General features: G+C 40.3%; 2 protein-coding genes across 9 annotated transcripts in view; both read left to right on the plus strand.

The window, feature by feature from the left end:
* Positions 1-7,182: 7,182 nt before the first annotated feature.
* Positions 7,183-10,561, plus strand: ATP5MC3 (ATP synthase membrane subunit c locus 3). The gene is made up of 5 exons (XM_032693609.1): positions 7,183-7,239; positions 7,319-7,396; positions 8,372-8,449; positions 8,796-8,989; positions 10,320-10,561. The coding sequence occupies exons 2-5, from the start codon at positions 7,358-7,360 to the stop codon at positions 10,432-10,434; spliced, it is 426 nt and encodes a 141-aa protein (XP_032549500.1). The 5' UTR covers positions 7,183-7,239; positions 7,319-7,357; the 3' UTR covers positions 10,435-10,561.
* Positions 10,562-14,596: 4,035 nt separating this feature from the next.
* Positions 14,597-24,296, plus strand: part of ATF2 (activating transcription factor 2) — a 46,077-nt gene continuing 36,377 nt past the window's right edge. For 5 of the 8 annotated variants that reach the window (XM_032692915.1, XM_032692919.1, XM_032692923.1 and 2 more), the window contains exons 1-3: positions 14,597-14,692; positions 18,433-18,466; positions 23,820-23,888. The gene's annotated coding sequence lies outside the window, so the exon portion shown is untranslated. Of the gene's footprint in view, positions 14,693-14,893; positions 14,970-15,184; positions 15,206-18,432; positions 18,467-19,977; positions 20,077-23,819; positions 23,889-24,296 lie in introns of those variants that run through there. The other 3 variants (XM_032692918.1, XM_032692916.1, XM_032692917.1) reach the window with 3 other exon arrangements.

Raw genomic sequence — 24,296 nt, forward strand, 5'->3', positions numbered from 1 at the left:
GCTTGTGAACAGGTTTTGCTCTTTCCTAAGCCATTTCTAAGGCGTTTCTAGCCTTATACAGTACAGAATAATTCTGCTAACACAAGTAATGTGTTCAGTGGAGTAAAACAGAATTTAAGTACAGCTATAATATATTAATATGATACTAAGGTGATACTAATTATCTACTATATGATACTATTAAAATGTATCTTATATAGAGCTTTATATAGACTAAAAATTTTAATAAGAAGTATAATTTTGTTATGCATATGTGCCACTTTACAATTGTGTGGGGACAGAATATGCCTTATACACATATCTGTTGAGAACCTGGAAAGCCAAATGTGGTGCAAAAAGGCAATGGTCTATCATTCTCTCCTCAGAATACACCACAGACACCAAGCAGTCAAAAGCCACCTGAAAAAGCAGTGCAGCTCTGGTAAACTTCTGCACTCTGTTGTCCCAGCTTTGATGCAGCAACCTGTTAAGACTGCTTGGGGCATATAACAGCCTATTGTTCACTCCTGTTAACAAGGTGCCCAGCATTCATTCTCCACATGCAAAATTCGGATCATTAAGCCAAGCTGAAAGAGAAATACAGTAGACATTTGTTGATTTTTTTTATGATGCCCACAAGCATCTACAGATGTGATCTCATGTAATGAGGCATGTGGCCTTAAGCTGCAATTATTTGCAAACAGCAGGATCTCCTGGCAAAAGAGATGGCACTTGCTGTGTTATGAAAGCTGTCCCTCTAAAACCATGTTTGGTTAGCACCTATGCCCTGTTGAAATTGGCATAGATAATTCCAAGTGGGAACAATGCCAGCATGACAGATGGGAATGAATACAGGCATGCCAGAGAACCAGGATGTTCATCAAGTCTAAGTATTAGGGACAGAGTCCTTTCCAAGAATTTAGAAATGGCAGGCTGTCCAGACTTTCTCTACTTGAGGTACGAAATACAAGAATATATGATCTCTTTTGTAACTATGAGCAAAATCAATTATAGTAATTTAAAAATAGCTTATCTGAGCGATGCAAAACATGATAGTAGTTAGCTGAATTAGAACAACTTTTTCTCTGGATTCAGATTGGCACCAGGTCCTAGAGTGTAGAACCTGTACATCAGAGTGAAAAGGATTCCACAGGTTTTCTCCTAAGTGGTTTGCACTGAAAAGCTTTTGGATGATAATGAGTATTGTTCATTTATATTCTGCCTTTCAGGCTGTGAGCCCAAAGCAATTTGCAAGTTTATGAGAATGTAAAGTTATAACTGGGAGGTACGTCATTTACAATTAAGCAAATGAATCTTGCATGTATTAATGGGCTATAGTCCTATCTCCCATCTCCTCTCCCCCCAGGGATCATAAACTGGAACTATAGTCTCTGTGAAGAGGGTGGAGGAAGGCAAAATCCCTCTGCGACAGTCCTGAGAGGTACGTGTGCCCTGCTTTTCTCTTTGGCACAAATGGCCATAACAGATCAGTTATCCAAAACACTAACTTAATCTCCAAACAAGAATAACTAAATCCTATGGGTTTTTTTGCACACTGAACAGCTACTTTCTCTATTTCTCTTTTCAGATTTTGAACAGCCAAAATATATCACCCCAAAAGACTTATCTATGATCATTTATGTGATTCTGAGAAACAGGAAGAACAAAAATTGCTTAGGTACTTCTGTTCAAAAACTAAGAATCTGGTGTTGCAATTCCCACTGCACAAAATGACTGGACTCCCAGAAGAGCCTACAAACAAAACATCCCTCCATTTTGGATTTGTTCAAATTCAGCAACCAAAATTTATGGATACCTCTGAAAAAAATATTGGCTCTAGTATGGACAAATTCATGGCTGTCTGTGCTGTGTATCATACGAAAGGTATTACAACTGGGTTGCTGATGTTGTGTTCTAACCAGTGCAGCTAATAGTGTCATCTTACAGCTGAACCCTGCTTTCTCTTCAAAAAAGTTTTAATACTATTAGTAGGAATAAAAAGCATTGCTGAATTTATTTTCATTTAATCCAGTGATATTCTGTAGACTAGAAATCTATATGTGTGTTATCCAATGAACTGACTGATCATTTCAGGTATCAGCTCTTTTTTCCAACACAACCTTGAGTAATATCATGAGTCATCTCAGTAAGAAACCTTAGTTAATAGAGTTCATGTTCTAAAGTAATACATGAAGAGATACATTCATTTTAAATGTCCTGAATTTTCTGCGCATTTATAAAAATTACTTTGATTAAAAATCAGTGGATTGTTTTATTACAGCTTTTCCTCAAAGATCCATTTCTGAAAAATATTGCATAGACACAGAATAATGATTTTTAAACACATGAGAGCTCACTCTGAATGTGGCAATCCTGACACACATAGTGCAATAGATGTGAAGCATCAGTTGAAACTATTCATGAACCTAATACTTCCTTTCACTTAAAGTTACATCGGAAAGGTTAATGGTTGGACTCAATGATCTTTGAGGTCTTTTCCAACTTTAACAATTCTATTAGTCTATGAAATACAAATAAAAGTTACATTAAAATAGGGAAGCATAATTTTATATACAAATTATAATTTTTGACATATAAAATTAATTTTAAAAATGCAAGATTATCTTCTACCTTATGATATGCTGCGTTTTACAGGAGGGTAAAACATGTTTACACTGCCATACATCATCCTGAAGGTAACCAGCAGAACCTGAACGCAGACAATAGGGCTTGTTATCCAGAGTGAGAGCAGCTCTACCAGTCTTTTCTGGCAAGATTTCTTGGAGTCTTGATCTCACTTTCCACCAGAATCCAATAGCTAGGATAGGAACGAGAACGCCTCTTTGCCATGCTGAATTTCTGCTGTGGCAGAATGTTTTTCCTCTTGACAACATCCCATTTTGATGTATAATGGCTATTGTAGTAGCAGACCCTATACATATAATCATTGTGCTATTTAAAGCAGATTTTAAAATTACATGATAAGGATTATCATGATTTTTGATTCAAATTTCATTAATGTTCTCAATGATATTAGCATACATTGCAAATCTTGCCTAGTATGAACATGGTATAATGTTTGTGGCTAATGTCATCCATTTCTAGGACTCAGGTGTTAAAATAATCAATGGACTGTTGAGCAGAATGCTCTACAGCCTAAATTAGCTCTACTTTGTTAATTGCCTCCCGCTCTCCACCGAAGGGAGCTGTCGAGACTATAAAAAAATAATTTTAGAAAAAAAATTGCTTGAGTAAGTAGTCTGGAGGACAAAAATCACTCAAGAAACAGTTTCTACCTTTCTCCTGTAAAGGAGAAGTTTAGAATGTGGAGAAAAAAACTTTATCTTCTGCATTCCTATAAAGCATCTCTTACAATCCAGTCAACTCTGTAGTTAAAACTTGCAACATTACTTGCATCAAAATTTGCTAACTACTAATAATCAATAAAGTAAACAGGTATTAAGAGTGTGCTACCAAGAGAATTTCTCCTTAAAGCAGGGCTATCTAATAATGGCTTTGTTTCTTCTTTCCAGATCTAAAATGGTTTAAATATTCTGGAGTGTATTAATTCTGCTCTATATACCTTCTTTCTACAGGCCATTACCCCAGTTGTATGAAAGGACCTATGCAGTCCTGAAGGGGAAGATTCAACTACATGGCTGTGAATGGAAGAAGTAGAACTGAAACATGGCCCAAGCTGTGAAAAATGCTGAAAAACCCTGACTTTGTAAATCAATATCAATCAATGCCCTGCAAAGTACATCATAAATCTGGGTGTTCAAGAGCGCTAACACTGAGGTAATAACACCACCTTAAGCTTTAAAACATTTCACAAACATTAGGAGAATCTCAGGAGGCCTTTGATCCAATGTCCTCCTTGGGGGTCTTCCAACAATTAAGAGTTATTGGAATATATTGGTTTTCCAGACACATCTCCTCCTCAAAACAGATTTAAAAAAAAAAGACTAGTGTGAGTGTGGGACATGTTTTGAGTTAATAATCCTCTGCTGGGAGATAAATTTAACCTGGAAGAATAGGTTTCAATGTAGAAGGAGAACATTTTATTTAGGCTTTGGACAATGGGATTTCTCTTGACTAGCCAAGGTTTCTCCTTCAGCAAATATAGAACAGACATTCATCTTTTATAAGTTATTAATAATAAATGTTGAACTTTCTCAGACCCTTCTGTTGAAAGCACTTACGACACGCTCATTTATTCAGCATTGAACAGGATTTTACTTGTTCAATTGAACCAATATGCAACTGCCATCATTTGTCTGTACCTGGAGGAAAAGCAACCCATATTTACCAGGCAGGCTTTCCAGTTTAAGGGTACTGTGCCCAGTTTCCTTATTATCTGCTTTCTGGACAGCTATAAGGCTCAGATAGTTCTCTTTTAAGACGTCACCAGAAAAATGCCATTTGAATGCAATATCTATTCTGCTGATACTTGTCTGTTGTAACATTCAGAGCTTGATATGTGTAGATACCAATTCATTTCAGGGTTACAAATGAAACTGCATGTCACTATAGGACTGATTAATCACATGGTGTACCTAAGAAATTAGCTGCTTGGCAGCAAGAGTGAAAAAGACTGTTGCTTTTCTAAAAATAAGGACAAAAGGACCGGGAGAATCTTTACAGTTTCGTAGGAAGTTTCTAGAGGGTTTGTGAAATCTGAGATTATCTTTTCTCTTTCCGTTCTGGGAAAGGAGAAGGCCACACTAGTGAACCACAGCTAGTGGTCACTTGCTGTTCTTACTGCCCTGTCCCAAACCTGGCTAAGCAGCAGGAAGATGTGGGAGAGGAGTGAACTGGCTCTTCAGGCACCATGTACTACTCAAACATCTGTACTACTCAAGTATCTTCCTCGCCAGAGGCAAAATGGGGAGAAAATCTCCTCTGACAGCCTTTGCTACTGTGCACACGCATAACTGGTCCTGACGGGGGGAGACAGTTGAAAAACTGGGAATCTACCCTAAGAGATTTTGAGAGCCTAAGATAATATTCCAAGTAGAATAGATTTTAAGAAACGTGGTGAGTGACTAGAAATTATACTGTCTTTAGTGCATTGATGTATTTCCTTGCGGACCTAACAGCAGGTCAACCAGATAGGAAATGGTGTGAGATTAACAAGTCTTTCTTTATGAAGATCTGCTTGAATTAAAATCAACATGGCCCCTAGAGATCAGTAACTGCTCTTCTAACTCCTCCTGAAAGCGACAGCTGAGTCACATTCAAAATACAGAATAACCTGTTATGCCTTAAAAGCAACAATCAACAAGTGTTTAATGGTGGTTCTGATGTTATTCACAACAAAGAGCTTGTGAATGCATTTTTTTGCAAAACATTCCAGCACGAGAATCATGACACAAGAGGGCACTTTCATGAACGAAGAGTTTCCATTTAATGCATCTTTGAACCCATGTGACTTTGTACTATGCATACTGTGTCCTCTCCATTCCTGAGAGCTGGAGGAAGATCTGTGTCATACCTGGAGGCCCAGACCTCCACTTTCCCAAGAAGAAAGCATGTCTCTGTGCTGTACTTCCGTCTGTGAACAAAGTGAATTCCTTTGTTGTAAACAGCCTGCTCACTGCTACACTTCCTAAGGTGAAGTACACTACTTCATAAATGGTGTGCTCTGTATGTTAGGGTACAGCAGCATGTCACATTTAAGTCATTCCAACTCTACAGCATCCACGTTTGCTTTCTGGTTTTATTAATGAATAAAATGGTGCTGGAAATATTTGTTCCCACAGTAGCATATAAATTAAATTTTATTTTTTTTTAAGTGAAAAGTTCTGCCTAACCATTAAAGGGTTTTGCCATTGATACTTATTTCTTAGTGTTTGACTATGGAAGAACCACATGGCAGGCACAGCAGATCTGCCAATGTGCACCTCAGTTTCCAAAGAATGGGTGTAAGCTGTGAAAGGAAAAATAAAAAATACAAAACCACCAGCAACTTATGACCTCTTTTGCTGGCCTTTACAGGCTGATTTTATAGTGCTCTGTAACTAAGACTCTGGATGAACACTGGAACAAAACCAAGCTTGCTGTTGTATTGAGGCAGGGAGCACAATGCTGGGAAATTCAAACTGTACTGTTTCTCACCTTCAGACCTATAACTGAGTACACCTCCACTGTACCTGAGGATCAGAAGACACTGTGTTGTAGGTTATAAAAGGAAAATTGTCATTTACATTAGTACACAGCTGCTGAAAGTACCTATTGATCATGTTTGGCGGTGGGTGTTCAAGTTGCTGATACAGAGCATGTCAGCTGTGTGGCACGTGTGTTTTAATCCATGACAACAACATAAATCGTCTGTGTAAGTTTGCAGGAGGCCAGTAGCTGAGTCCTAAGAGACTGTGCTATGTTTCCATCCCTAAACACGATGCACATATCCTCTTACTTGCTCCCTTAGAGGCAGTATGCTACACACAGACTATTTAGAATTTATTTTTATGGCACAGATTGTATCAAGTCAAAATTGTGCAATGACTTAAATACATTTCCCAAAGTTTTACGTAAAATGTGGATTTTTCTGCATCTTTCCTAGTTGATGCTAATACTACTTACAATGGAAAATGACCATTAAAATGATGATCCCGTTATCAAATGAAAAACACCAAAGCACGTGTGAGTGATTAACGCGGGAATCTCAGAACACATGCCCAGCTCAGTGATGATAATCCTGTTTCGACTAAGCTTGATTAAAAAGGATTTTTGTCGTTGCTTGGGTGTGAACCTGCTCATGGTGCAAAATTACTCATTAAACAGGAGGGGCTTTTTGAGCATTACTAATTAAACAGTAGCCGCATACGAGGACACAGCAGGTGTTCTCGGACGCGTCCCCTTCTCCTGCCGGTGACCCGAGTCCCGGGGAGGGGGCGCGACACCGCGACACCGACACCGTAGCACTGACACCGTGTCATCGACCCCACGACACAGCCAGCGCGATAGCGCGTCACTAACACCACGACACCGCTACCACAACACCGCGTCCCCAACACCACATCCCCGCCCCGCCCTCAGCATTCGCCCCGCCCCTGCCCCGCCCCCGGCTGGCGCGGTGCGACTGCGGCTGCGCGGGAGCAGCGGCGCGCACGCGCGCACCGCGCCCCCCGCGGCCGCCAATGGCGCCGGCACAAAGTGACCTTGGGCGCGCCCCGCCCCTTCCGCCGCCCGGCCCCGCCGCGCCTGCGCAGCCCGGCCCAGCCCGCCCGCCCTCGGCCCGAGCGCGGCAGCCGCACGGTGAGAGCCGCGCTCCCCGCGCCATCCGCAACCATCGCCGCCCCCGCTCGCCGCTCCCTCACTCTCTCCCTCTCCACAGAGACGCCGGATCGCGACCCCCGGGACGCCGCCCGCTAAGATGTTCGCTTGCGCCAAGCTCGCCACCTCGCCCTCCCTGGTGAGTGGGGGCCCGCGGGGGCGCCTGCGCCTCCTCAGCGGCTGCGTCCCGGGCAGCGGCGGGAGCCGTGGCGGCGGCGGGGCCCCCGCGGGTCGGGCGGGCCTGTGGGTCCTGCGGCGGGGCCCCGGGACGAGCCCGTAGCGAGAACCGCCCGCCCAAGTGCGGAGGGGCGAGGGAGGGGCGGTCGGGCTGCGGCAGGGCCGCGTTCTCCTTCCCGCCTCCTTGGCGGGGGCCGCGGCCCGGTGCCAAGGTGAGGGGCCTCCGTACACAGCGGCGGAGGGGGAGGGTAACGCAGCCTGTGGCTCTTGGGCCTGCTGCTCTCCGCGCCTCGCTGTAGGTCAAACTCCAGCCTGTTACTTGTCCTGTGCAAGGCCGGGACTTTTTGCCCTTGCGGAGACAAAAGAGTGACCTGCATGAAAACGATCTCTCTGGCCTGCAGAACGTCTGGTTTTGCGTGGTGCAGGTACAGGTTTACCCTGCAGGAAGAGATTTGTGCAAGAGCCTATATGACCTTACGCTGCCAGGAGCCCAAGGACACATGCAGGCCTCTTGTGAAACAGAATTCATTCATTTGTGCCTCGCTAGATTTAAAAGTCTAGATTACACCTATGCATTTAACAGCTTTGAAATTCATTTTGAAGACTTTTATTTTTTCATTTCAAAACGCATATCACTGCCTGCTGATCTGTCGGGCCTTTTTATTGGTGTTTTGCTACGTTGTCAGCATAATGCATGTACAGGGTCGTTGAATGATGTGGCTATTTGCACTAACATCTGCTGAGAATGGTGCTGTCAGATTGCATGACAGTGCTTGCTTCTCTGTCATTGATTGTATATCCAGCTGTGCAGAGATGGCCATCTTGCAAGGAAGACAAATGGCTTAGTAGCTAATAGCCTTATAATCTTACAGACTATTGTATGGAACAGCTGTGATCAAATGTTTCTTCTTTTATAGTTTTTTTCCTCCTCTTGCAGATCCGTGCTGGATCAAGAGTCTTGTACAGACCACTTTCGGCGTCTGTGTTGTCTAGGCCAGAGATCAAGAATGGAGAGGTACCTTATAAACAAAATTCTGTATATTCTTAAATTACCTGGTGAGCCTAAAAGTCCTCAGCCTAGAGTTCACTTGAACTAACTCAAATACCTATAGTGTGAAACTTAAGTGAAACACCTAATAATACTTGTTACTGTCTTGCTGTTTCCCCTGAGAAGTGTTTCACATTTAAAGTTGATGCTTTCAGGTGGAACGGGTAACATTCTGAAGTTTTAACTCTTACAATGTCATCACTTGGACAAAGAGCTAGACATTTGATCTAATACAACTTTTAATACTGGATAATAACACTGCCACATGGTCTTGTGTCTGAATATAATGCTTTTTCTTGTTTTGTTTTCTTAGGGCAACTCAACAGTTAATGGGGCCCAAAATACTGTCTCCCGACTAGCACTTAGAGAATTCCAGACTAGTGCTATCAGCAGGGACATTGACACTGCTGCCAAATTCATTGGTGCTGGTGCAGCCACAGTAGGTGTGGCTGGTTCTGGTGCTGGTATTGGAACAGTCTTCGGTAGTCTAATCATTGGTTATGCCAGGTAATCAATCTCCCTCTCTTTTAAAACTCTTTTAAGTTGTATGCAGATGTGTCTTGAGATAGAACCCCCAGATCAGCTAAGTTGTAGTAAGGATGTTGGCACTGTAATAAATTCTGTTAATGATTACTGTTACTGATAAACATGGCTGAATAGAATCATATGAAACTGTACTATATTCATCAGGACAGCTCTGTTAAATTCAGAACTTTGTACACTCTACCTGGAGGAGAGCTGTGAAAGAAATTGCACCATTAGACTTGCTTGGTCTTTCAGTCACTGAAGTCTAGTGTTTCAGCCTTCAAGCCTAGAAATGAATTAAAAATCCATCCTGGGTCTTTTCCCATGTGAGAGGAAAAGTTCCTAGAGAAAAACAGTCTGAAAACTGGTAATAAGGAGTGTGAGTCTGTGTGGTTTAGTCTTCATAGTCCAGATTGTTGTTTATAAATGGATGTTTAATTCAGTTTTCTAACACATTCAGCTTTGCACACAAAGTATGTAATTTATCAAATGAATTATCATTCCTTCTAGAAATCTGAAGGGGGTGAGGGTGAGGATTTTGTAGTAGGGATGAATTTCCACATAACTTTGCAACATTCCTGTTATATAAATAGTTCACATGACATCATGAAAGAGCAGAACTGATACAGGCATAAAAAAGGTTTCATATTGTTCATTACTCTTTCAGCCAGTTAAGACTTAAGTCTTATTTCTTAACAAAGGTTTTTAAGCCCTACTGAAGACAACTTCACTTTCCATTGGAGAAACAAGTATTTTCAGTACAAAATTAATGCATTGGTTTTTGAATTTGGCATGAACATGTCAATAAGAAGTTGTAGAACATTACTTCATAGTTTTATGTTGAATACTTTTTCCTCTCACTTCTTGAAGGTATATTCATTGCACTTTTGCAAAAAATTGCTGTGAATTTCTCCCCCCCCAGTGATTTCAGTTCCTGTATTTGTCTTGAGCTGCTTAAAACATTATAAACTACATTGGGAGTATAGTTCTCATGTCACAGATGTGAAATAAATGCCTAAAGCATAGTGCTGATAGTTTCTGCATGGGAGGATGTAGAGAAGTCAAATTCAAAAGTATATATGAACGTAGTCATAAAAACTGCTCATTTGGAAAACCCCTGTACCATCTGCATAACCTGAATCTAGTCTTAATTGCCAACTCATTTGTCTTCAGTGAAATCCTTGCAAAAAAATAGTTCTGCTTGGATTTATTGGAGTTTCCTGTTCTGTAGCAAGGAAGTATGAGGTTAAACTATATGAGAAACATCTTAATTGTAAAGATAAAAAGGTCTTACACCTTCACTTTCTTTTAGAAATCCTTCTCTGAAGCAGCAGCTGTTCTCATATGCTATCCTGGGATTCGCCCTGTCTGAAGCTATGGGTCTCTTCTGTCTGATGGTTGCTTTCTTGATCCTATTTGCCATGTGAATGGAGATCTGCCTGAAATACTGGCATTGGAATGTAACTGCATTTTATGGGACTCCCAAAATGTTGGTGTCATGGAAATTGATGCTATTTCCAAAGTCATTTCATTAAAGATAACTTTAACTGTCAACCTGTTGCCTGCATTTATTGTCTTTCTCACTAGGATATCTGGAAGATGGCATTTTGTTGTTCAGTCGCTGTGGATTTCTCCTGATAATGACGTATTGCATAGGACCTTTCAAATAATGACCTCAAGCCAAGCATTAATATAGATGGTCATGTGGCTTGTTTGTTAAAATCCACGTGGCATATCTTTGAAAGATGAAAGGATGCAGAGATGAGGTGTGAAAGGCTGTAGTGCTGGCCGCCCTCCTGTTTGCGTTTTAAACGTCCAGCGCTGTTTCTCTGCACAATTGTTTTTTTCTCAAGCTAGCTGACACATAAGTTGTTCTGGCACCTCTTAATAGAAGGAGCTAAACACAAATCCATGGAAGGTTAAAGAAAGTTCTCTTTGTGTCAGTTTTCAGCTACATTAGAAATTTTGATTACCATGGTAAAAGTTTTCCACTTGGATCTGACATGTGTCCCCATTGAACTAAATTAATGATTGATTCAGTTTGGTCCAAATCAATTAGTTGTGACACTGATATTATACTCTTGGCTCCACCTAATTAAAAGGAAGAGCTTCCAGTTTCCTAATTTTGTAAAGTCAGCCCTGCATTATCTTGCAAATTCTTTTAAGAGCATTAGGATCAAAGCATTTTTGTTACAAAAATATTGCTGCGGTATCTATCTGTCCTTCTCATAGTATCTGTCTTGTAACAATCTAAATACATTTATAGTGTCATCTACACTTGGAGCAAAATACTTTGTGCTACTCTGGTAATCTGGTCGGGGGGTTGATTACATCTCAAACTTTATTCAGAATATTAATCTTATCATTTGACAAATACAAGCTGAACTTGGTAAGAATGTGAGCGAGTTTGTTAAATGCTCTGTCATCTTCCTATTAAACGCGTAATTACTGAATTAAATATAGATGCCTATCCTGTAGGAAGTGGAGAGAGGATTACTGACTCTCAGATCAGTGCAAGATGCAGGTAAGATTTTTTCATCTGAATTAAAAAGTACCAAATTGGTGTTTACAGAGATGTGGTGGACTTTGCAGTGTTATGTTACTAGTTGGACTTGATGATCTTAAAGTTCTAAGAGACCTTTCCTTAAAGGTGTTTCCCAACCTAAATTGTACTGTGATTCATGTAACATAATGTGGCCCTAGCATGAGAAGTAGCTTTCCCCACATGTTCTTGGGAGAAAATAGGCATCTCTAATACAGAGAACATCCTTTTATATATGTGAATTTCAGGAGTGTAGAATATGTAGCATCTTTTAAGTATTAGCTTTATCACAAGTAGTGTCTTATATGACAAGATCTGTAAGGGTTTTGTGGAGAGGGTAGGAGGTGAAGGATATTGCAGGTATCTTCCATGTCTACACTCATGCAGTGTTGATTTTAGGAACTGGCTTACCCATTCTCATAAGCTGTTGAGTTGCAAAGCTGACATGCAGTGCATTTACCCTGGTTGAAAGGTAGATAATCTAGACTAAAGCTTGTATGTGTACTGCTGCCCTGGTAGGTGATGAACTTTATTCTGTTCTTTGAGTACAGCAGAGATATGATATCGCAATCTACATTTCCTAATATCATGGACAGTCTAGTGGATTAGCTTAATTCAAGCTTCAGATTTCCTTCTCACTGGGATTTGGCCAAACAGGCATCTTCAAACTTGTCTCAGTCAAGTCTAGCTCCGTCTCTGTTAATTCTACTTAGGAATTTGTTTGCAAATAAAATGTTTCTGCTGAGTTGTTATTATGTGTTCAGTGTAGATAGAAGACCCGGCTAAGCTATTGCTCCATAACCTCAGTAAGAAAGCCACCTGAGTCACCATGAGTTACTTGAATCAGGTTTGAATAATAATTTCTGGATTTACATCCCATATTTTCCCATATGCTTCACTGTGTCAACATGTATCCTTTTTCTTGTGATCAGCCTCTCCTGAAAGGCAGCAGGACATCTTGGGTGATCCTGTATCTGGATGTGAAGTCTGTTTTAGTAGTAGCATCTCCCCAAGCTTGTTATCTTTTAAATCACTCAGACTGATGAGCATAGGCCAAACTCAAGCAAAATTGCTGTTTGGTTATGCCAATCGTGAAAGAATTGGATCTGGATTTTACAGATAAAGATTAATCGAGGACTGTCAAAACATGGCCACAAACCTTCGCACAGAGGATTATCCTCCTTATAGACAATAAGGGGCTTAGAGTTAACGAGTGATGGGCAGATGTTGACAGCTGAACTATCATAGAACACATTGAACCCTTTCTCTATTCCTCCATTTTCCCTATTCTTAAAAAACAGAGCTTAGTTGGTCAATTTGAGTGGTCTGACAAAGAGTACTTGTTTTCCTAAAATGCTCACAAAAGTGTCAACTATAAATGTGTAAAAGACTAATTTTTTTTTTTTTTTTACCAAAAAAAACACCAATCCAACCTCTTTGGATTGATAGAGCAGGAGCAGACCAAGGTCTCTCAATCTTCTCCACAACAGTTTACATCAAGAAATCTTTCTGTAAGCCAGAGAAACCAAATTTAATTTTTTTGAGGTGATACTGTAGGCTTCGCTTCCTTGAAACCTTTTTCACGGTTTCTTCTGACATGGACCATGCTGACCATAGAGATTGTCAACTCATGAAAATTTGTGTTAGAGGTTCTCCAGAACCCCAAGACTGTTCATGTTTCATTGTTGAAAATGAAGCTAAGTGAAGCAGATCTTCATTGTCTCTGAATAACTGTTCTTCCTGCTGTTCAGGTAGATCAGACCTGACGCCACCTCTGGAAGTGGTGTGCACAGTGTGTTATTCTAATGGATAATGAAGGAAATGCTTATGTTAGCAATTACGCTCTTAAGTTATTGCTGCAGGTAAAAGTGAACATCCTGCTGCTGTTTTTTTCATTTTCCTCGTTTCCCTCTGTCTTTTTTGCACCAGTTTCAGACTGAAAAAAAGCACTTGCAGTTCAGGTTTTTTTGTTCAGGCTCAGGACTGCTGCTGCCATGTGATGGTGGAGGTAAACCATTGAAAAATGCTTGCTTCCAATACAGCTTTTAGTTGCTCTGTGAAGAAAGAAATATTTAAGATCTCTATTCCTCTCTTCTGCACTCACATTTGAGTCCTTTGCAACATGCTACGTTAAAGAATAATACCACCTTTAAGTGAAAAGTGTACTTTTATGCAGTGCTTTTTATCCTACCATATCTCAAAGAACTTTTCAAAAATGCTGTATAGTGCCTACCAAAACAATACACAAGAAATGAAACATACTATATTGTCTTTTGCAAGTTCAGAGAAACTCAGACAAAATGTATATTACTGAGACTAACAATACTTTTTTCTGAATACTTTATTGTTACAGTCTCATAATCTCGGATCAGTCTCAGAACAAGACAGTTTGAAATGATACACAGGCACAGAATTAAAACTTCATCTGTGATTCAGAGCACATACTAGCTAAACTGTGTTGCCATATATGGCTATATTTTTTTTAATTAATACAAAATGCTTTTAGTTCTTCCTGTGTAAAATAGAGGTGCTTGCCATCATTCTATAGTGCTGCAGCATTTTTGATACATCAACTATGGCGAACGTTTAGCAGAACCACGGCTTCAGGCACACACCAAGCTCCTGCCCCGAGTTGCGTGAAGAGAGATGGGGAAACCAGCGTAATGTAGCCAGTACAGGGCTTTGGAGGTCTGATTATTCCAAAAATTAGATGTGACAAGCACGTGAAGACTTGCCACTGAGCACAGCCAGGCAGTGGTTTAGACCCTGCCTGCTGCCTTCCCTTCGCAGCAGCTCCCAGCCCTCCCGCAGCAGGGGACGGGCGCTCCATCCCGCGCTCCCGTCCGCCATGGCTGCACAGATCCTGCTCCTCCCACCGCGCCGGGCCTGGTACCGCCACGGCCCGGCTGTCGCGGCAGAGGTGCTGCCCCGATGAGGCAGCGGAGCCCTGGGCAGCCCCGCGTTCGGTGTCCGCGGCGAGACCGGGCGCTGCTCCCGCCCCGCTGGCTTTGGGTGTGACGGCCGCGCCCCCGCTCGCCACGTGACCACCCCGCCCCCGCGGAGGTGTCAGCGGCGATCTCGCGAGAGGTGACGGAAGCCCGCGGGGGACCCGGCCTTTAATGTGCGGTGCGGCCGCGTTCCGGGTGAGTTTGTAAACACGGCCCGGCCCGGCCCGGCCCGGCCCCGCGGCTCCTCCTCCCTCCGAGCTGCGGCGGCGCCGGGCGGGCGGGGGCACCGGGTGCGGCGCGGCGGGAGCGGCCCGCGCGGCGGTAGGCGGGGGATGCCCGGGAGGCAGTAACATGGCGCCGCTGCCGCTCTCCGCGGCAGCCCCCTCCCCCAGCGCGGCCTGCGGCTCCCGCCGCCCCTAGAGCGGGGCGGGGCGGCCCGGCCGGCGCCGCGGACACCGGCACCCGCCAGGAGGTAGGGCCTGGCGGGGCGAGCGGGTGGGCGAAGGGGCTGCGGCGCATCCGGGAGCGGGAAACCCTGCGGGGGCAGCGCCGGGACCTGCCCCGGCCCGGCCCGGCCCGCGGTGGTGGGCACAGGGCGGGAGGAGGGGGCGGCCCGGCCTCGCCTTTCCGCCTCGGCTCGGCTCCAAGGAGGCGTCCTCCCCATCCATCTTCTGCTTTGGAAGGAGATCTCGATCCGTGCCGGTGCTGGTGCGGAGAGTGCCGAGAGGGGTGCGGGTGTGAGGGGCGTTGGACGGGGGGTGCGAACAGCTTTTCTGCACCACAGGGAGGTCTTGGCCTGCTTGGGGTTTGGCCGTGGACGTGGACCTCCTGGACCAGCTGCCTCATTGACTTTGCCTGTTATTGTGCATTATGCCTCTCGAGTTGCCTAACAGAAGGTCTCTGAAGCTCTCTTGAAAAAGACACATCACAGACTCTCAATCAGTGATGGCTGCACGGTGTTTCAGGCACAAATGTTTTATGCCACGATGCAACCTGATGTTTGTAGTTAGGGCATGTGTGTGCTGCCATATTGCTTCTGCAGTCTTATTCATTCTATAGCCTTTTTCTATCCCTTTTCTTGAAGGGAGATCCATGAGTGTCTTCCTGTCCTGTCCATGCACTCTGTGTCAGTCATTTGCTTTTCCTTGCGTTGCTGTCTCCCAGAGATGTTTATCTTCAAATAGTGATGCTGTCGCCTGTTCCCTTGCACTGGAATGAGAAATTTAAGTAAAGCTGAAAATTCTGAACCGTTCTCTGCTTTCCAAATAGTGACCTCGAGTATGGCCCAAGTGTATTTTATTTTCTACCTTTAAAATAATATTTTTGTTTTCTTCTGGTCAAATTGTATTCGTGGGGGTGAACGTCATGTCCCCAGGTCTGGCTGAGCATAAAACCAGATAAAAGTTAATAAAAACAAATATTCCTGAAGTTAAGGTCATAACACTGTTAGATGCTAAATTCAGCACCAGCTGATAGGATGAGGCCTTGTGGTCCTGGTCTTCTCCAGGTGTTCCAGATGGGATTTCTTCAGTCATCCTCTGAAACAGGTTGCCGTTCAGTTAATGGACATCCAGTTGCAGACACAATTTCAGAGGGGCAAACTATAGTTGAGTTAGGCATTCACTTAAATTCTCTTAAGTGTTTATAATTCTGCATTCAAGAATCAAAATTGTTGTCTTGTTAAAAAACAAAACAGTAATTTTGTCAAGAATTGCTTGTTATATAGTGCATCAAAAGAATTGTGAAATAATAAAAAACCTTAATGTGTCCATAAAGTGAAGCAGCTCTTTTAAAAATCCATTTTGACTTTATGTTTCAATACTGATATTGCATGTTAATGCTTAATCAACTAGTTGAACTTCTGATCTTCACAATGTAGTTGATGTTTCTATCCTAACCTGGATTCTAGAAATATGAGTATGTTTGATATGTCTTTTTCCAGAAACTTCTAGACTATGCAGTATCTAACATAAGGTGCTTTCAGCTCTTAAATTTGATCATACATACTTTTATTAAGTGTAGTTTTCTCTTTTGTGACAAAATGTTGAACAGCTTGAAATATTATTCTGATTATGGTTTCATTACATTTTGGACGTACATAGTGCTAAAAATTCTTTTTCTGTCATCAACTGGTTTTTCTTCCATTCTTAACAAATTTAAACTTAGGAATGCACATTTCTAGCTCCAAGGAGTTTTACTAACTTTAAAAGTTTCTTATGTCTAATATCAACATTAGTAATGGTTTCTTAAAATAGTCTTGAATTTCTGTATAAAAACTATGCATTAACTATTCTCAAAGGAGCAAACTTGATTCAATAATTTTAACTTTTTTTTTTTTAACAATTAACAGATTTCAAGTTATCGTTGTCCTCCTGCATAACTCAACTGCATTTGCTTCACATATAATGTGCACTCTAAAGAGGCATTGGTTATAGTTAGTGATAGAAATATGAGTCAATATTTAATAATCGTGCAATAAATATTTTTTTTCAAGTCTGTACTGTTTCCAACTTTATTCTGTGTCAGTGTCAGTGCAGCCTGAGAACTTTTCCATTAGCTTCACTTCACATGAGAGCTTCTCTTCAGTAAAGCATTCCAAGCAATACTGTATGTTTCCCTTTCTAGATGAATGCCAATGGTCGTTGATATAATTACTTATATACAATGATCTTATAGAATAAGATCATTCTGTTTTAATGAGCAAGAGGAGTCTTGTAGTGGGATATTTTTGATATATTTAAAGATTTTTTTAAAAATTAAATTCTTAATTATTGTATTCAATTTTATAATTCAGGGATGCAGTCTGAGAAAATGTGAAAAGGAAGTAACTTTTTGTTAAGCTTTTTTTTAATTTGTTGAAAGTAGTGTGGAAAAAGAAGGTTGGATTTCTAATGTTTGTTAGGTTGATGGGCAATATGAAGACGTCCAAACCTAGATAAATGAGCTGGGGAAAGTAAGCCCTAATATCTCTGTAAGCAAATTGTAAAAAGATGGGTGGAATATTAACCCCTCTATATTTCTTCTTTGAGGTTCATTGACTTTTCATTTATCTGCAAGAGCTGTAGTCACACAGCCTGAATTTTTAATAAGTTAAAGAAAGATCAAGGTGCCTCTGAAAAATACTGAAGCCAGAGGGTTGAATTAGAAGGTGCCTATTCAGCCAGCAGGAAGCATTTGGCCTAAGGACCTTTCTTAATGCCCTTAGTGTTCTCTCCTTAGCAGAAATGTGTCCTCTTGTAGAGGAAGCCTGCTCCTTCAGCAGAGGTGAAGGAACTTAATTGCTTTGTTTCTGTGTATGTGACTATCTCTCCAACTGGCTTTCTTGTTCTTATTTGAACTTGTTGATTCTTGGATCTGTTCTTCTTGTCTAGAGGCTCTCCCCTCTACAGAATTTAGACAAACCATGGAAGGTATGGAATTAACTTTAGACATCAGATATAAACAGTTAATTAATAATAGCAGCACAAAGTGCGTAACATTTGACTTTTTTAAAGAAAAAATCTGAGCATTATACTACAGGTGTTCCAGTCTTCCTTAGTCTTCCCCAGAACTCTCTGAAACAGATCATGTGTCTTGTACAAAATAGCACAACTTTTCTACTAAGCAGTGTAGTCTGAAGAAGCAGCTCCTGTTTTCCTGTTCATCGGGTTTTGATATTTGCAATCTTTAAATATTGTGGACTATGGGTTGTAGTTTCCTTGCAGAATCTACTAAGCTACTTTCTGCCAATCTTACTTTCATTATGAGGACAAATGTGTTTATTTTTCAAATTTTATCTCCTCCATTTTCTTCATCGATCAGTTTTAATTTTTAGAAATGCTGAATTCTACAGTGTGACACAAATACAGTTAGTCAAATCGCTTCTGAAAGTGCACTGTGATGGTCAAGTATTAATTACACTGCTTTTGCTTCACCTTTCTTCTTTTGCTTTGTAGGAAACAGAAAAAATAGCTGTTCCAGTCCCTCCAGGTAAGTGGAGCAATGCTTTTTTTTCCTTTAAAATACAAAACTTTAATTTTTTTAAATTTATGTCACTTCTTATTAAGTAGTATATTCTACCTACTAACTTCTGATTTTTACTCAAAATTTGTATGTCTACCTCTACAGAAAATTGTGGAAATATAGACTCAAATGTGGGAACTGATTAAAATTGATGCTTTGAATACTGTATGCAAGTGTTGAATGTATAAAGGTGCCACATTCATTTTGATTTGTGTTGATCTGTTTGATTGCATGAGAAAGCCATCTCTTTTAATTTTGAGGTGTTTAAATTTGGAAAACAAAAATAACTGCCCTTTATGTTTTTGGTGGTTTTTTTCCCCCTCATCTAAAGAAACTAAGCAAAACACTAAATTCAGCTCTTCGAGTAACTAGTAAGAGAATGTTATCCTTTACTGTGGCAAATATGTTCAGTTCACTTTGAGTGAGTATGTACCTCAAGTAGAGCTCTTAAAGTTGACAAAGACTTAAAAATATTGACCTTATCATTTTATGCTTCAGTTTCCTATTACAAAATGAAGCTTTAAAGTTTTATACTATCTAAAGTAACTACACACTATGATGAGGTTTACAGAAAAGCTTAGTAAGAGTTAATAATTCTCTGCACAGTGAGGCTACTGTATCTTGCAGTAAAAGGGGCACAGTCCCAGATCAAATGCAAAGAATAAAGGGAAATGTTGAGTAGACATGATCAGTCTTGAGGAAATGCAAACATCCGTAGGAAAATACATCACTGATACTGTAACATAAGCACTTTGTAATGTTTGGACCCAGAGAAGACTGAATGATGATGGACTACTGTAATTCTAACTCGTCTCAGTGGCCTAATATAGCTTTTGTCCAACTTTCATCTTTTTTCAAACCAGAATGTAGAGATGTTTCTTGAGTTGGAGCCACATGCAAGTGATCAGTCTGGCTGCAGAGCTTGGATGTGCTTCACATGTGAGCAGTAGTAGATAAATCAGCTATTACTGTGGCTGCAGACTGACAGATTGTCCTCTATGGACTGTCCAGTTTGGGGGGGTGACACAGTTGTGAGAATATGCATCTCTTCTTGCTGGTTGGCCAGCAGAGGAATGCTGTCCTTCAAAAGTTTTAAGGTTTTTGTTTGTTTGTGAGGGTTATGTGTGTTTATAGTTGTCTTTTCTGTGTTTGGCTCTGGCAGTTTTACTCCATGCTGTCTGTGTCAGCCCTGACGTGTCAGAGGGCAGTCTCTGTTGCTACAGTGCTTAAAATAAGTAATCACAGGGTAAGACTGCACAGCCCCTGAGCAGGTTCGTGCATGGAGGTCTTTCAGCACAAAACTTGCTTTCTACAGGTGAAGCAGAGGCTTTAGCTGTAAGTCTGATGAATCTTTACTAGAGATGTACAAGGAATTATTTTTCTCAGCAAATTTGTGGAGGTTTTTGCAAGGACTATCAATATGTATACAGTTTAAAAAGCTACTTAAATAGAAAATAAATTTTGAAACAGGGTATAAGTTGTGTTTGCCATGCTCCTATATGTGGGAAATTAAAAGAAGACAGAAGAACCTTTACCAGTAAAATAAGCCAATAAGACGTGGTTTAACTCAGTGTATGGTATGATTCTATTCTTTTACAAATTGTCTACAGAAAGGTATTTTGAAAGCAAGCCTCAGACTATGTAGTAATAGTTTCTACAAAGTGTACCCAAGATGTTTATTTAAAATCTTATAGAAATATGCAGGTAATTGTTGAAGCTAATTTTGTAGCACATTTAGGTAAACATTAGTGTAGCATTGTATAGAGACATCTTTATTTTTAAATAAGCACATCATCCTGAATATTAGTCAATTACTTGCAAACCTTGTTTTTATTTCTCTGTATTATATATATCTTGAGGATGCATATATACTTATTTATATATTTTACTGCACCATTTACATTCCAAAAGCAATAGAAGAGGCTTATGACATTTTAAATAGGCGTGCTTTGAAAGTATTTTACTTTTGCATTGAAAGTATGGAGCAAACACCAAAAAAGCGAGAGTATTTTCTGATTTCAGTACCGAAGGTGATTATATTACCACGATTATTTCATGGTTTTCCCATGTTCAGCTCTGATCCTGTTATTGTGTGACTTCAGATTCTTTGTATGGACTTCTTTATGCTACTGAAAGGAACGTAGGGTTGGAAGATTACAGAAGAAAGTTGCAGTTCAGTGGACTGTAGTAAGAATCACGTCACTGAATGCTCATTTTGTCTGAAGAGGTTAGTTAAGGCTGGAGTTTCGCATTCAGATTGGATTCCTTCAGAAACCATCCTTTTTTCGATGGGTCAAGGTGTTTGCTGTTGCCTGGGTAACAGTCCAAGGTGTCCATAATTCACCTCTACTGATGGGGCAATCACTTTATGTATTTTATTTCTCATTTGGTTGGGTGATTAACATTTTTGTCAAGATGGCATTTAAGTTGCTATTTTGGTTTTCAGGGGGATAGTATTTTTTAAATTCTTCTTTCTTACTGTGATATTCTCACTTAGAGCAATCAGTTTCCAACAGAGACTCTTGAAATCAGAGCGGGAATTACAAACATTTTTTTCTGAAAATTTGCCTTCTGTGTGTTAGTCTTGCTGTGCCTGTCAGGCAGTGTAATCCAGAAGGAAAAGAGGAGGCAAAGGTTTGTTTGTATTTTGTAGCAGCAACAACTTTAGTTGTTGGGCTGTGAAGTTAACTATGCAGACTCTTCTAAAGCTGTCAGAACATTTCCCAAGTTTGGATTGTCTATTGCAGTTGTTCACTTCTGTTTCTAACTATGATATCTCTATGGTATACTTTAAATTTCAGAATTATCTTGGGTTGCTCAGAATTTCATCCACTCAAATTTTGAATTCCTACAAGGATGGAGATTCCACAGCCCCACTGGGCAACCTGTACCTTGCTCTTAACTTTCCTGGTGTGCCTTGTGAATGCTGCATCTCATCCTTTTCTTGTACTCTACACAAAGTCTGGATCTGTCTTGTCTCTATCAATACATCAGATAGTATCAGATAGCAAGTATGTCCTTCCTTAGCCTTCCTTCTCTATTCTGAACAAACTTTGCTTCTTGATATTCCTGTTTTGATGGGGCCCTGGGTGGTTTCTCTCCAGTTCATCAACTGTCTTGAGGAGCTCAACAGTGGATATAGCACTCCAGCTGTAGCCTTATGTGTGCCAGATAAAGGGGAATAATCAATTCCCTTCATCTGGTTGCTGTGCCTTTGCTAATTCATCCCAGTAGCCTGTTGGCTTTCAGTGCTGCGAGTGGCGTGATGCTGGATCGCATTCAGTTTTTTGACCGCCAGGAGTTAGAGATTCTGCCCCTAAGGTGCTTGACAGCCAGTTGCCCCTCACCCTCCACTGCTGCATGGAGTTGTTTCGTTTTAGGTGCAAGCTTTGCATTTGTCTTTGTAATACATAAATACGATTCTTATCAATTTGGCAACACTAATGAATGCAAACCCTTTGTTTTTCCATCCTGTCAGATCCAGTTTCTATTTAGATTTAAAATGTCAGAGATCATGCTTGGAATGTGAGCACCCTTTCAGGTGCAAAAATTTCAGTGCTTCAAGATAATTTTTTTCTTCAGATATTAGCTGGAATCTTTTTACAAGGGATTACCTCACAAAATTCCATGTGGCCTGCAGTCAAATAATGTTACAAAGATGAGGACATGAATTTATCTCCAACTTTTTTCCAGTAAGTTTGCCAGGAAGACAGCACTGCTTTTCTTTTTCACAAGGATTGATTTTTAATTTATATATCAGGCATTCAAAATTCACAAGCTTCTCAAACCAACACATGGAACCAGACAACAACTTCATATGCAAATATATGCTTTGGTGATACTCCTTTAAAAGGGAAAATGAGCAGACTTAAAAAATTGACCTTTACATCTTATCACCTAAGAAAAATGCTAACAGTATGGATAGAGTAGATTTTATGGCTGATTCTATGCATTTCTCAGAGACTGACAGCAAGATATGGTAACAGCAGAAAAAATGTCCTACATGCATTTTGGTTAATCAAAATCTTCATTATTTGGATAAAAAAACCCAAAACCACAATTGTTTCTTACACTATGAGACATTTTTTATATGGATGTAACTCATAATCTATACATGTATATTAGCATATGGTGGCATATGTAGCCATATATAACTTTATGGTGTCCCTTGATCACAGATTTTTAAAAAAACAAATTCCTTTTGAGATCTCAATGAGACAGGCTCCTCTAGTTTAAACCTGATTTTAAAAAAATAAGATTGTTACATAGCTGAAGAAGGATAATAAGCTTGTGGGATAGCTTTTAAGTGTCTGTTGAAGTTCTACATAATGTAAGGATATAATCTTAAAGCTTCATTGATAAAGACCTTTTCTCTTACCCTGAAGCCACAGTCATGAGACTTGCCCATAACTTGTTAATACTCTTTCTTAGTGAGAGTACGAAATTCATAGTTTGAACAGTTCAAGAAATACTCTTTCAGAAACTTGAGACAGGTTATGAACTATTTGCAAAGAACAGCAGAACAGTCTCCATCCCTGATTTGCTTTGGCATCTTTCCTTTGGGACGTAAATGTTTCCCTGAACTGTCAGTGCCAAAGACTCTTAAAGTTTCTGGCAGCCATTCATCTGTTCTTGACTTGTGATCTCAGCTCAGTATCCTCATTCTGTTAAACATATATATTTAGATGCGACAGTTTGGAATCTCCTGCACTGCATGTTTTGTTTCTTTGCTGTTTGATGTTCATGTCCAAGGACACTGGGATTCCTTCCTCCTTGAAGTAATATCCAAAAAGTCTGTACAGTTTTTTACTGTACAGGTACAGGCAAAAGGATGAGGTAACATGTTCCTATAGATCTCTGAGGTAATAAGTGCAAAATTTGCTTAGGTGTACTTGATTTGTCCTGTGTCTGGTGTTCAGTGGTGTACCAGATGTGGGCATTCTTAGGATGGCTAGACAGTTCCAGAAACCTTGCAACTCTGCATGACCAGCATACTGGGGGAGAGATGGATTTATTCTGCTTATGATTTTTAATCATAAAGGCATCTCTGTTTATCTGCTTCATCAAGCTAAATAGTGTTCAGAACTAACATTGTTAGTTCTCCATACAAATACTCACATTTAAACATGAATGTATTTCCTCCAGGGTAAAACCACAGATGCCACAACTAATTAGAGAGGGTGTATTGAAGTAACCATTTCTTTGAAAAACCGTTGTGTTTCCTGGGTGAATAGTGGGCATTTTGTCATTTATCTTTACAAAATCATGCATTATTAGCTTTTTAGCATGCATAATAATTAATATCTTCTTTTAGTTACAGTTCATTGCCATGAAAAGGAGGATATGATAGTTTGCCCTATGAAAAAGGTTTATATGTGAAATCTGGCAGGTATGTGTATTTGTGGGGTGAGTATGCAAAATAGCACTAAATATAATTAATATCTCTTCTTTCTTAAATATTTTAGCCTGTTAATAATTTAGTGGCTGAAATATTGCTGAAGTACATGTTTTTGTAATTAAATTTGTAACAGTTTATGCAAAGGGCTAAGTATCAACTTATCTTTAAAGATGAGCTTTAAGTAAAGATTGTGAAAAGACTAAGGAATCAACGCTTCCTCTTCTGTTGGAACCGTAACCTTGACTACTTGCTACTGTCTGCTGCTTTTATACTTTTTTAATTGTGGAAATTGGATAATTATTACAAAGTATTTGATTTCAGTGACAAGTTGTCTTACTGTGTTTTCAGATACTTTCTGCAGTTACTGATGTTACATATGAACACTTGCATTTCCGGTTA

Source organism: Chiroxiphia lanceolata, chromosome 7 (genome assembly GCF_009829145.1).
Source record: "Chiroxiphia lanceolata isolate bChiLan1 chromosome 7, bChiLan1.pri, whole genome shotgun sequence".
Classification (NCBI taxonomy): domain Eukaryota; kingdom Metazoa; phylum Chordata; class Aves; order Passeriformes; family Pipridae; genus Chiroxiphia; species Chiroxiphia lanceolata.

Excerpts from the sequence above, each read along its gene's own strand:
- ATP5MC3 (XM_032693609.1), top strand. The coding sequence starts at position 7,358 with ATGTTCGCTTGCGCCAAGCTCGCCACCTCGCCCTCCCTG. Across the intron at positions 7,397-8,371 it reads TCGCCACCTCGCCCTCCCTG|ATCCGTGCTGGATCAAGAGT; the intron begins GTGAGTGGGGGC and ends CTCCTCTTGCAG. Across the intron at positions 8,450-8,795 it reads CAGAGATCAAGAATGGAGAG|GGCAACTCAACAGTTAATGG; the intron begins GTACCTTATAAA and ends TTGTTTTCTTAG.